The sequence below is a fragment of the Macaca mulatta genome, chromosome 9, assembly GCF_049350105.2.
Source record: "Macaca mulatta isolate MMU2019108-1 chromosome 9, T2T-MMU8v2.0, whole genome shotgun sequence".
Classification (NCBI taxonomy): domain Eukaryota; kingdom Metazoa; phylum Chordata; class Mammalia; order Primates; family Cercopithecidae; genus Macaca; species Macaca mulatta.
Genome location: NC_133414.1, coordinates 127,285,699 through 127,298,528, shown reverse-complemented (window position 1 = coordinate 127,298,528; position 12,830 = coordinate 127,285,699). Strand labels below are relative to the sequence as shown.

Genomic DNA, 12,830 nt, shown 5'->3' with positions numbered 1-12,830 from the left:
TGAGAGCTACACTCTGCTTCAAGATGGTGCCTTGTTTGCTATGTCCTCCAGAGGGGAAGAATGCTGCGTCCTCACATGATGGAAGGATGGAAGACAAAAAGGACCCAGCTAGCTCCCTCCAGCACTTTTTGTAAGGCACTAATCCATTCATGACAGCAGAGTCATCCTGACTTCATTACATCCCAAAAAGCCCCACCTCTTAATACTACCACACTGGGGATTAGGTTTCAACATGAATTTTGGAGGGGACATACTCAAACTGTAACATGTCATATTCATTTAAAAACAAAAGGACACAGGAGCTTAGAGGAAAATAAAACATCTTCCAGAAAATGAAAAATGCAGGAAATAAAGCTGTGGATTAACAAGTCTTTTCATCACTATACAATTATGAAGGCCACTTCCACTCTGTGACAAACAAAAGCATGTAGAACCTTTACTGCAAGCTGATTCCTTCATTATACATTTTCTGGATTTTTCCAATAATTTTGAACATAAATCTTGTCACTGTCACACCTAAGCACGTGATAACCCGACATCACTTTTAGAAGCTGTACTCTAGGATGCTCTCACAAAAAAGTTCCCTTCCTTGGCCAGGCACAGTGGCTCATGCCTGTACTCCCAGCACTTCGGGAGGTCGAAGCAGGCAGATCACTTCAGCTCAGGAGTTCGAGACAGGCATGGCGAAACCCCATCTCTACTAAAAATACAAAAATTAGCTGGGTGTAGTGGTGCATGCCTATAATCCCAACCACTTGGGAGGCTGAGGTGGGAGGATCACTTGAACCCAGGAGGCAGAGGCTGCAGTGAGCTGAGATAGTGCCACTGCATTCCAGCCCCTGTGACAGAGTCAGACTCTGTCTCAAAAAAAAAAAAAGGCACAGCTCCCTTCCAGATTTATTTGTGTATGCTTCACACAAGCTATTTTCTTAAGTATTCTATTGTCTTACCTCTATAAACATTTTCATATTAATCAAGCCACACTGGATGACACAGTACTTTGTAATCTCAGAACTTTGGGATGTCAAAACAGGCAGATCACTTGAGCTCAGGAGTGCGAGACAGGCATGGAAAAACCCCATTTCTACTAAAAATGGGTGGGTTCTCTACTAAGAATGGGTGGGTTTTGGAGACATAGTCCATGGGACACATCAACTGACAGGGTTAAAAGTTAAAGAAGAAAATTTCAGAGATTATGTGTCAATTATAGCCTAGACCCTTAAATGGCTGCCTTCTCATCCTTGTATCACTTCTCAACTTCCCTAACAGTGTTACCTACACTTTCTCAAATAAAATTATTTCACTGAAATCTTTGTCTCATTGTCTGCTTCTGTAAAAATCCAAGCTAAAAAGGATCCTACATTTCTTGACAGTTTCTGCTCACTTTGTGCTTTCCTTTTCAAACACATTTCCTTGAAAGAGCTGGCTCCACCCATCATTTCCACTTCTACTCCTCTCATTCCCTATTAAATCCAATATTGTGAGACTTTCACCCCACCAATACACCGAAACTGTTCCTGTCAAGATCACCAATGACTGCACAGTGCTAAATTCAATGATCAGTCCTTAGTAATCATCGTGCTTGAAGCATCAGCAGAATGTGGCTCCGTTGATTACTTTCCCACTTCATATTATTTCTGCACTTGGCTTACACTTCACCGTACTGTTCCTTGCTTATCTTCCTTTTCTCCCCTACCTCTTATTATTTGGGGACCCTATAGCTCAATCCTTTTATTCTCCTTTTTATTTACAACCACTTCATTAGTGATCTGATCTAGTCTCTTGGCTTTAAGAACTCCCAAGAACTCCCAAATGTACACCTTCAGCCCAAACCGTTCTCTCTAGGACTCCAGTAAGAATATGGTACTTTACTAGAAAGTATACACACAAGGAGGTATACTGCAGAATTCCTGCTCTAAAACTTCTTAGAAAAAGAATATAAATTAAAAAAAAAAAAAGAGCACCTGTAGCAGCATATACATCCAACTGTCTGCTTGACATTTTCTCTCTGACATCTAGTGGCTATCTCACATACAACGTGTCCAAATTAAACTTCTCATCTTCAAAACACCTTCGCCCCAAACCTGCTTCACAATCTTCTACATATCAGTTGATGGCAATTTCATCTTTCCAGCTGCTCAGGCCAAAAATTTTGCAACCACCCTTGGTTTCTCTCTTTTATCTCATACTCTACACCTAAACCCTCAGCAAATACTATTGGCTCTACTTTTCTAAAACATCAAACAAATCAACTAATTCTTACCATCATTTTTGGACCAGATTACCGTTAACAACTTCCTAACTATCCTCTTCCTGTTCTTTCTTCCATAAAGTTTATTTACAACATGCAGCCAAAACAATTCACATAAAAATTATCTCATTTGCTCTGATCAAAATCTTGCAGTGTTTCCCCATTTCACTCAGATGAAAGACAAAGGCCATACAAAAACCTGGTGATCTAGCTCCTTATTACTTTTCTAATCTCATCGCTTAAGTTTTATTCTCCTGCTCTCACTCTTCTCTAGACTCCATATTATCCCTTACACATGCCAAACATTTTCTCACCTTACAGTCTTTGTACTAGCTGTTCCCACTTCCAAGGAACACCATTCTCCCAGATATCTACACAGCAAACTCCTTCATTCCTTTAAGTCTTTGCTCAAAATTCACTTTCTCATTGAGGCCTATCCCGGCCTTCCTATTTTAAAATGTAGCCACCTCCCACCCCCAGTAGTTTCAACTGCCTTACCTTGCTCTATTTCTAAAAAACGTATTATCTACCAACAAATCATATGCATGCTTATTATGTTTATTATATGTATGCCTGTGCTAGAAATAAGTCCTGCAAAGATAACGCTAAATGCCTGACGCACCATTTGCTGATATCCATTACTGCATGTTCCTAGAATCAAACAGAACCAGAAATGTACTCCTATAAGCCACAAACTCAATCCAATGTTTGGAGGTACTCCTTAGCTCAACAGATACCCTAAAACACATGAAACAGTGATGTCAATGCCATAAACAGCTATAGATATCTACAGTCTCAACAGTTAGAAAGTATTCTCTAGTATCTTAGATTATTTTAATGTTAATGTGTAATGCTCAAACTAACATAATTAAAGATAAGTAAATCAGATGGTTTCTTTGTTCTAGATGAGATTATGACAAAATCTCCAAGGAGACTTCATAGTACTAGTATAGAACCAGCAATACCTCACAACTATTTGCAATATTATTAAAAGTTGAATAAGTGATCATTTTCAGGTATGTTAAGTGAAAGTTTATCTCTTTTTAAAATGTCCACATTATGGTGAAATCAATATCCTTCATCAGAATATATTTCAGAGTAAATTTTTAATCTAGTAAAATACCCTGTTTTCATGAATTACCCTGCTATATTTTTGGCTTACTTTTCAGTTACCTTCCCCACAATACTAGTTAAAAAGATAATCTGTTTTTTAATACAAAAACATTCAGGTTCTTAATTTTCTAGAAACTTCAAACATGTAAGGATATTTAAAGTAAATCCAACCTGCATTTGGGTAGCTGATACCATTAAAATCAGTCAGGAAAAAGAGGCTAAACTAGCATCACAGCATAGTAGTTCTAAAAAAAAAAAAAAAAAGGAAAAACACAAAAAACTAGTCTCTGTGGAGATAACAAGCATTTACCTTATAACTAAGATAATAAATCACCCCCTCCTTATATTCAAAGCAGCCCTACTTAATATAGTATCATTCCCTAAAGTAGCACTTTTCTGTAGTGAACTTAATTATTCTGACAGCATCTTTAAACTACATTTACCCATCCTTTTGTACTCTTTTCTTTGAAAGTGCTATAGATTATCTTATGACACCACATACTTTCAACATGTAAGCAGCAAATTCAAAATGCATTAGGGATAAGTAAAGTAATATATTAATTTTTCTACTAAGAAATAATTTTACAAAAAATTTGTTGGGTTTTGCTTTGTACTTCGATAATTCACAGAATGTTAAACTGCTCATGGTTTATCTATTATTCTTATAAAACTCATCAATAATGTATTCTTCCCATTTTCATCTTACACTACATTCTTAAGTATGCCTGACAAGTAACACAGTTAGTAAGACAAAAATCAAGCCAAAAATACCCTGCTGATAAATTTATTTAGACACAGTATTTTGGTTGTAGAATAAGCCAAAAGAAACTCAATATAAAAATATGTTTAGATTATCTAAAACAGAATTGGCATTCTGTAATCAGATTATCCCAAATCAAACAAAAATCTACCAGCAGATGAATATATCAGCTAACAACCTATATTAATATTTATCACTAATAGTTGATCAGAATAAACCCATTGTGCTTTCCTGGCCACCCTCGGAAAGCATAACCACCATTACATCTGATGGCTGAATGGGATGAACATTCAATAAAGGAAACTATGAAGTACATGAAATATATTCGGCAAACTGTGAATTATAAACTATATTCAGTAAGGATGACATATACTAATCAGGTGGCCTAGAGATTCCATTTTAATGGCCAACACTGAAGGTGGGCCCATGTAGGTATAAGATTAGAGAGTATCTATATATATAAAGTCAAGATCCTTGAAGATGTACATCCTCAATGAAAAAGTGAGTTTTTAAAAATATGCTCCGTGGAGGCAGACAGATAGCATCTATTTCAGCCTTGGTTCCACATAAACAAAACAACTGTTCCCCCTGGGAACTTTGGGCCATTTACTAGATATCACGCTACTTTGGGGCATGAATTTTCCCTATATAAAATGTCCAAAAAAAAATTATATGCCAAATTTCAATTTAAGTTGGATCAGGGTTGCTAGGGCCCTAGAAGCATACTCTCTCTCTCTTAAGAGCAGGTGTAGGCAAAGTAAGGCCCAAAGGCTAAATCTAGCCCACCACCTGTTTTTGTAAATAAATTTTTATTGAACATAACCATGCCCATTTGTTTATGTATTGCCTATGGCAACTTTCATGCTACAAGGCAGAGTTAATTAGTTGTGACAGAGATTGTATGACCAATAAAGCCTAAGAAATTTACTATCTGGTCCTTTATAGACGCCTTTTGCTGACTCCTGTAAATAAATGTAATACTTACTGTTTAATTTATTTATAATATAAAATGATATAATAATCATTATATCATCCTGTTTGAAACAAAACAAAAATAATTAAAACACTGGAAAACAGTATCCTATAAATTGGAGGCTAATCAAAGAATAAGAGTATTGCTTAACTTTAGACTAAGTTAAGTACTCATTTTAAAATTTCAAAAGTCAAAACCTGTGTTTCAAGGACAAACATGGTGACAGTTTAGTTCTGAATCTCCCCCATCCTCCCTGGAAAAAGAAATAGATAACAAAAGGAAAACATGGGGAAAGTGGATGAAGTGAAAGGAAAAGAAAATTACATTTCCAGAGAAATTATAAGGGTTAAAAAAAAAAAAAAATTCCTCATAAAGTCCAGATTAGGTATGAATGTACAAACATCAAGTGCAACCAAAAGAGCTAAACAGAAGCAGCCACAAAATTGCTGAAAGGGTGATGAGAAACAAGTAGCATAGAGGAAACTAATGGAAGCAGATCTCAAAACTTACCATACCCATCCCACAAAAAAATAAAACAAAGTAAGGGGAAGGGGAGCCCTAAACGTGTGAAGAGGTATAATTAAAAACAAATCAACAAAAAAGGCAAGAATTACTTTTGAAAATACAAGACGTGCACAGAAAATTTACCAAAAAAAAAGGAATCACAAAGCAAAATTCAACTCTCTCGTATGCAAGAAATACATTTTTTTTAAAGTGATTCTAAAACACTAAACAATCATAACCATAAAGGGATGAGCAAAAGTATACTAGGAAAAGACTGAACAAAAAAAACAAAACAACGGCAATATTAATAATGGATGAGGTAGAATTCAGGTCAAGAAAACATTAAACAACAAATCACTTTATAATATTAAGTAATACAATTTACAATAAACACATAACAGTTATTAATATCTGTAATAGCAACTTCTATAAAACATAAATTCCAGAATATATATGGAGAAATAGGAAAAACAGACTAACACTTTAAAATTTTACTTCAACTTTCACAGCAAGATAGATCAAGAACAAAAAATACTAAGTCAGTAATAGAAGGCCTAACAATATAATCACTAAAGTCAATATTATAAATAAATAATATCAAACTCCATACCTTGATATTATTGGATTTATCTTCTTCTCAAGTGCCTATCAAATATTTATGAAAACTGAGCCACAAAGAAAATTTCAATAAATTTAAAAAGTAGAAATAATACCAACAACATTTCCTCAGCACTATAAAACCAAAAATTAATAGCAAAATCAGAAAATTGTCTTTCTACATAGAACATCTGTTAACTGATTCAAAAGTTGGAATAACTCAGCCACAAGTCTGCCTCCACATTATCGTAAGTTTGTTATGACAATAATGTATGTAAGCAAGCGTATTCAACGTAGCATTGCTTATTAACCATTACCCTCCAATGTGTTCCCATCAACAGCCATTCTCCTCTGATTACTTCTATTTTCTCAGTAAAATAAGAACTAAGGTCATCAATTGAGAGTGATGATAGAGAAGGAAGTGTCTGAAACTTGAGGAGAGAGGAAAAGATATGAAATAGTCATCCAGGAGAGCTGGGAGAGAGACCAAGCTAGACTGGCAAAAGTTTCAGATGTCATTAAGGGCCAACTTGACATGAGTAATTATAAACTTACAGCTAAGTAAGTACCAGACATCATTTAAAAAAAAACAACTTGAGAATGGTAATTACGAAATTTAAAGCTGGGTAGGTTTAGAAGTATGGGTAGGGTTAGAAGTACAGATAAAAAAGGTAGGGTTAGAAATATGGACAAAAAAGAGTGAGAGAGTGGAAGAACTGATAGTCTCAACAGACTAAAGGCTCTGGTAAGGTCAAAGAATTATCAGAGTGTGGGCACTAGAAATAGTAAGCTGGAGAGATCAGTGGTACTTGAAAAGTAAGATATTTCAAATGGAAATTATGGACTCATTGTACTGGAATAACAAGGTCTGGAACGTAACAATGGAGAGAGTGGCTCAAGGAGGATGGAAAACAAAATCTTTTGTTAGATCAAGAAATTGAAAGGCCAGGTAGGAGAAGTACTTAAGTGCATATTTACAACATAAAAATATCTGCCTTATGTATTCTGGACACAGTGACAGTAAGACAGAAACTAAAATCCTCAAGAAATAAAACACAGCCATCTGAGAGCAAAAGATGAGTGCAGGAAGGTGAAGTAATAGGTGTTATATTCTGATGATGTAAGAGTCAAAGCCAGGCAATTTAAAGGAGGAGGATTTGAGAATAGAGTGAAAATGGCAACAAGAAGTAAAGGGGATATGTAACCCACCTTCAACCCAGCTGTACTGAGAATATGTAAACAAAAACAGCCATCACTTGAAAGGACTGCAAGGGAAACAGTGGAATATTTTGAAGGGGAGTCTCGGTCAGGAAACGAGTTTTCTCATTAAGTCTGAACAAGGACTCTAAATAGTTGTATATATAGTTGTCCATACACAAAAGAGCCAAGAATTTGAGTTCATAATACTGGCCAGAGCCAGAAAAGAATTATTTTCTTGAATCTGAATAACCACCATGGGGTATATATTTGTAAACAAACTAAAAACAATAAAAAAAGGTTACCAGTGTTTTAAAAAATGTTATAAATAATTCAAAAAAATTAAGTACCAGAAAAACAAAAAGGAGTAAAGGTATAGTACAGAAACTCACATGCAGATTGCCCTAGTCACCTTCACGTAACAGATAATAATCTCTTGTAGAAGCCAGCAGACTATCCTTGAGAAGCTGACTTTAAAGAAGTAATACATACATAAAGATATAGCAGTAAGATTAGAAATAGAATGCTCAAAATGAAAAATCTTGAAATCATGCAATGCATAGTAAAGAGATTGGGATAGTTTCATTGCTTGGTTCATAAATAAAATCCAAAGAAATAGCACCACCTACTGGAATTTCACATATTTTTTTAAAAATTCACAAATCTTAGAAAATGAGACTATTATGTAATATTTCCCCTCATTTGGTTAGAAAGGTAACCTTAAATGTTAAAGAACAAAATATAACATAATCAAAAAAGTTTATATTAAAAATTACCAATTCTCAGCTTATAATTTCAATCTCAAATAACTCACCATTTTGACTAAATTAATATGAAGATTTTATTAAAGAGAAAAACATTCCCAATCAATAAAGAAATTACAATTTTTAAGTAACTCACAGATATGGTATTCCTGTATGCTGCTTGTATAACCATATATTGCAGAATATCCAAATATTATGATCATGACAACATCTCTACTATCCAACTCCATAATATGTGCTGAATGTCCCTCCACAGCATACTGCTGACCATGTCCAAGAACAGTAGGAGTTTTTGTACTCCATGACTGACTATGTATGTTAAAAACCCATAATTCATCTGTGACATTGCCATCATTTGTTTCAATTCTGCCTCCATACATAAAGATGTTTTCCTGTAAATTAAAATACATATATTAATAGACAAAATAATGTTATATCTTAACACATATTAATTAAAAATAAAGGTTAAATTTACATAAAATTTTAGTAATTGCTCACAACATGCATAAGGCATTGTTCTTATTTGTAAAAAGTAATAAGAACACATGAATAATGACAACTAATGCTTTTATATACAAAAAGGGGGGAAGAGCAAAGCTTTCAAAAAGCTACTTTAAAATATATTTTTTAACTATTACTTTATATACTCAATTAAGTATACTTTTAATTATCATACAGGAAGAGAACACTAAACTACGGCTTTAAGAATGGAAAACACAATAAGCTAATCAAGAACTTAAAATTTATGGGTGAGGTAGTCCTATAACAAAGAATAATGTACTCCTCCCATATAACTGAAAAGTAACAAACTAAGTTGCTGATTAATGTTACTCATAGTCTTTTCAATATTCGAATCATCTGAGTCCCCAGTGGTTACGTTTGAATTTTACCATCTCCTCGTACTGCTTTGTGCTATTCTCAGTTATGCACTGTTTTCGTCAAGTGCTCTTCACCAAAAAGGCATATCACATTTGTGCATCACATAGAGTACACCTCTGTTACCATTTCTAATGGCTATGGACAGACACCACATGCCTTCAGTTCACCTTTGGTAAATCCTTGTAGAACTTTTAAATTACACAAATTATTTCAAATGTATATGATGGAAATAAATGATGTAAATTATCATTATTTCAACAAATTAGAAATAGAAAAAAAAATTTCCAACCTGACAAAAGATATTTAAGGAAACCCACAGCTAACATTATACCTAACAGTGAAAGACTAGATACATTTCCCTAAGGTCAGGAACAAGATAAGCATGCCTGCTTTTGCCATTTATATTCAACTTTATACTGGATGTTCCAGCTAGAGCAAAAACTAAATAAAGACATCCAGCTTGGAAAGAAGAAGTAAAATATTTCTATTTGCAGATGATCTGATCTTGTATATAGAAAAGTCCTTAAAAATTAAAAAAAAACACTTAGAGCTAATAAATGAATCAGCAATATTACAGAACATAAGATCAACGTACAAAAAGTAAATTGCATTTCTATACACTTGCAATGAACAACCCAAAATGAAACTGGGAAAATAATTATATTGACAAAAGCATCCAAAAGAATAAAATATTTATGAATAAATTTAATAAAGGAAGTCCAAAACTTATACTCTGAAAATTACAAAACACTGTTTAAATAAATTTTTTAAAGATATAAATAAATGAAAAGACATCCCATGTTTATGGGTCTGAAGACTTAACATTGTTAAGATAATACTCTCTAAATTGATTAAGAGGATAATACTCTCCAAACTGATCTCAGATTCAACATATCCCTATCAAAATCTCAGCTGGCTTCTTTGTAGAAACTGACAAATTGATTCCAAAATTGATATGAAATTGCAAGGGATGCAGAACATCAGAACATTCTTGTAAAAGAACAAAACTGGAGTACTCACACTTCTCAAAAACTTACTGCAAAGCAAAAGTAATCAAGATAGGCTGGGCATGGTGGCTCACGACTATAATCCCAGCACTTTGAAAGTCTGAGGCAAGTGGATCACTTGAGGTCAGGAGTTCAAAACCAGCCTGGCCAACATGGTGAAACCCCATCTCTACTAAAACTACAAAAAAATTAGCTGGGCGTGGTAGCAGGCACCTATAATCCCAGCTACTCAGGAGGCTGAGGCAGGACAATCGCTTGAACCCAGGAGGCGGAGGTTGCAGTGAGCCAAGATTACACCACTGCACTCCAGCCTAGGTGATAGAGCAAGACTCTGTCTCAAAAAAAAAAAAAAAAAAAAGTAATCAAGACAGAGTGATACTGGGATAAATCAATGGAATAGAACTGAGAGTCCAGAAATAAACCCATACATCTAAGGCCAATTGATTTTTGACAAGAGTACCAAGACCATTCAAAGATTAAAAGAACAGGTCTTGTGAACAAATGGTGCTAGAACTGGATAGTCACATGCAAAAAAAAAAAAAAAGAACTTGCACCCTTACTGCATACTATATACAAAACTTAACTCAAAATAGGTCAAACAACTAAATGCAAGAATCAAAGCTATAAAACTCTTAAAAGAAAAAAAATTGGGTTAAGTCTTTATGACCTGAGATTTGGCAGTGAATTATTAAATATGACACCAAAACACAAGCAATAAAAGGAAAAAAGCTAAATTGGACTTTATCAAAATAAAGTCTAATTTTTTGTGTTTAAAGAGATAACATCAAGAAAGTGAAAACAGCACACGAAATGGGTGAAAATATTTGCATATTATATACCTGATAATGGCTTGCATCTAGAACATATAAAGAATTCTTACAACTCAATAATAAAAAGACAACCTAATTTTAAAATGAGCAAAGGACTTGAATAGACATTTCTCCAAAGACAATATACAAATGGCCAAAAAGCACACAAAAAGATGCCCAACATCATTAGTTAACAGGGAAATACAAATCAAAACCACAATGAGATAACACCTCACCCCACTAGGATGGCAATAATCAAAAAAGAAGATACTATTAAGTGTTGGCAAGGATGTATAGAAATAGAAACCTTCATATATGGCTGGTGGGAATGTAAAATGATGCAGCAGCTTTGGGAAACATTCTGTCAGTTCTTCAAAAAGCTAATTTGACCCAGTAAGTCCACCCCTATGTATATACTCAAAGAAATGAAAACATATGTCCAGACAAAATCTTACACAGAAATGTTGTTAGTAGCATTATTCATAACAGCCAAAAGGTGGAAACAAGTCAAATGTCCTCAACCGATAAGTAAACATGTTATATATCCATACAATGTAATATTATTTAGCCATAAAAAGAAATGAAGAAGTATTGATACATTCTACAACACGGATAAACCTTGAAATTACGCTAAGTGAAATATGGTAATCATAAAATACATAGTATATGACTTCATTTATATGAAATGTCCAGCATCGACCAATATATAGAGAAAGAAAGTAGCTTTGTGACTGCTTAAGGCTAGGGAAGATGAGGAAGTCTGAGGTGATACCTAAAGGGTACAAAGTTTCTTCATGAAGTGGTGAAAATATTCTAAAAATGATTACACAACTCTGCAATCTTACACAAATATGCAACAAATGGTTGCACAACTCTGAATATACTAAAAACCACTGAATTGTACACTTTAAATGAGTGAACTGTGTGGTATATCAATTATATCTCAGTAAAGGGAAATAAAGAAAAAATAAAACGACAAAAAATGTATCTATATGTTTTCATATGTAGAAATATTTTTATTTTACTTTTAAAACACACAAATGTATGGATAAACAGGTGGTAGTTTGTTCTTTATACTGCTCCCATGCTTTCCAATTTTTTTAAAACAGCACAGAAATCATATAAATTCATATTTAGACGGCCTAGCCAAAGGCCACAAAATACATGAATTTTTATTGATTCAAAATGAACACCAATTAAGGGTCCTGTCATTTTAATCATGCTAAATTTATGAATCCCACAAATACATAAAAATAACTAATGTCAATACAATCCCTGTCAAAATCCCAACATTTTTGCAGAAATAGAAAACTCAACCCTAAAATTCATATAGACTTTCAAGGGGCCCTGAATAGCCAAAACAATCTTGAAAAATAAAAACAAAGTAGGAAGTATTACACTTCTTAACTTCAAAACTTATTAAAAAGCTACAGTAATCAAAATAGTATGGTACTAGCATAAAGACAGACATATAGATCAGTAGAATAAAATAGAGAGTCCAGAAAAAAAAAAAAAAAACCTCATATATATGGTCAAATGACTTTCAGCTAGGGTGCCAAGACCATTTAATCGAAAAAGGCAGTTTTTTTTAAACAAATGATGTTGGGGAAACTGGCTATCCACATGCAAAGGAATGAAAATAGACCCTTACATCAGACACAATTAACTCAAAATACAACAAAAACCTAAACCTAAGAACTAAAACTTTAAAACTCTTAAGCGAAAATATAGAGGAAAAGCTTCATGACATTGGATCTAGCAATGATTTCTTGTACATGACACAAAAGCATAGGTAACAAAAGAAAAAATAGATAAATTAAACTATATCAAAATTAAAAATTTTGTGCATCAGAGGACACTCTCAACAAAGTGAAAAGACAGCCCATAAAGGGGGAAAATATCTTGAAATCATATTCTGATAAAGTGTTAATACCATAATATATAAAGAGCTCCTCCAACTCAACAGCCAAACAAAA

General features: G+C 33.8%; 1 protein-coding gene across 4 annotated transcripts in view; it reads right to left on the bottom strand.

The window, feature by feature from the left end:
• Nucleotides 1-12,830, bottom strand: part of ATRNL1 (attractin like 1) — an 831,070-nt gene that overhangs the window by 754,173 nt on the left and 64,067 nt on the right. For all 4 annotated transcript variants that reach the window (XM_002808513.4, XM_015148255.3, XM_015148256.3 and 1 more), the window contains exon 8: nucleotides 8,296-8,551. In XM_002808513.4, coding sequence (XP_002808559.3) covers nucleotides 8,296-8,551 — 256 coding nt within the window. The remainder of the gene's footprint in view (nucleotides 1-8,295; nucleotides 8,552-12,830) is intronic.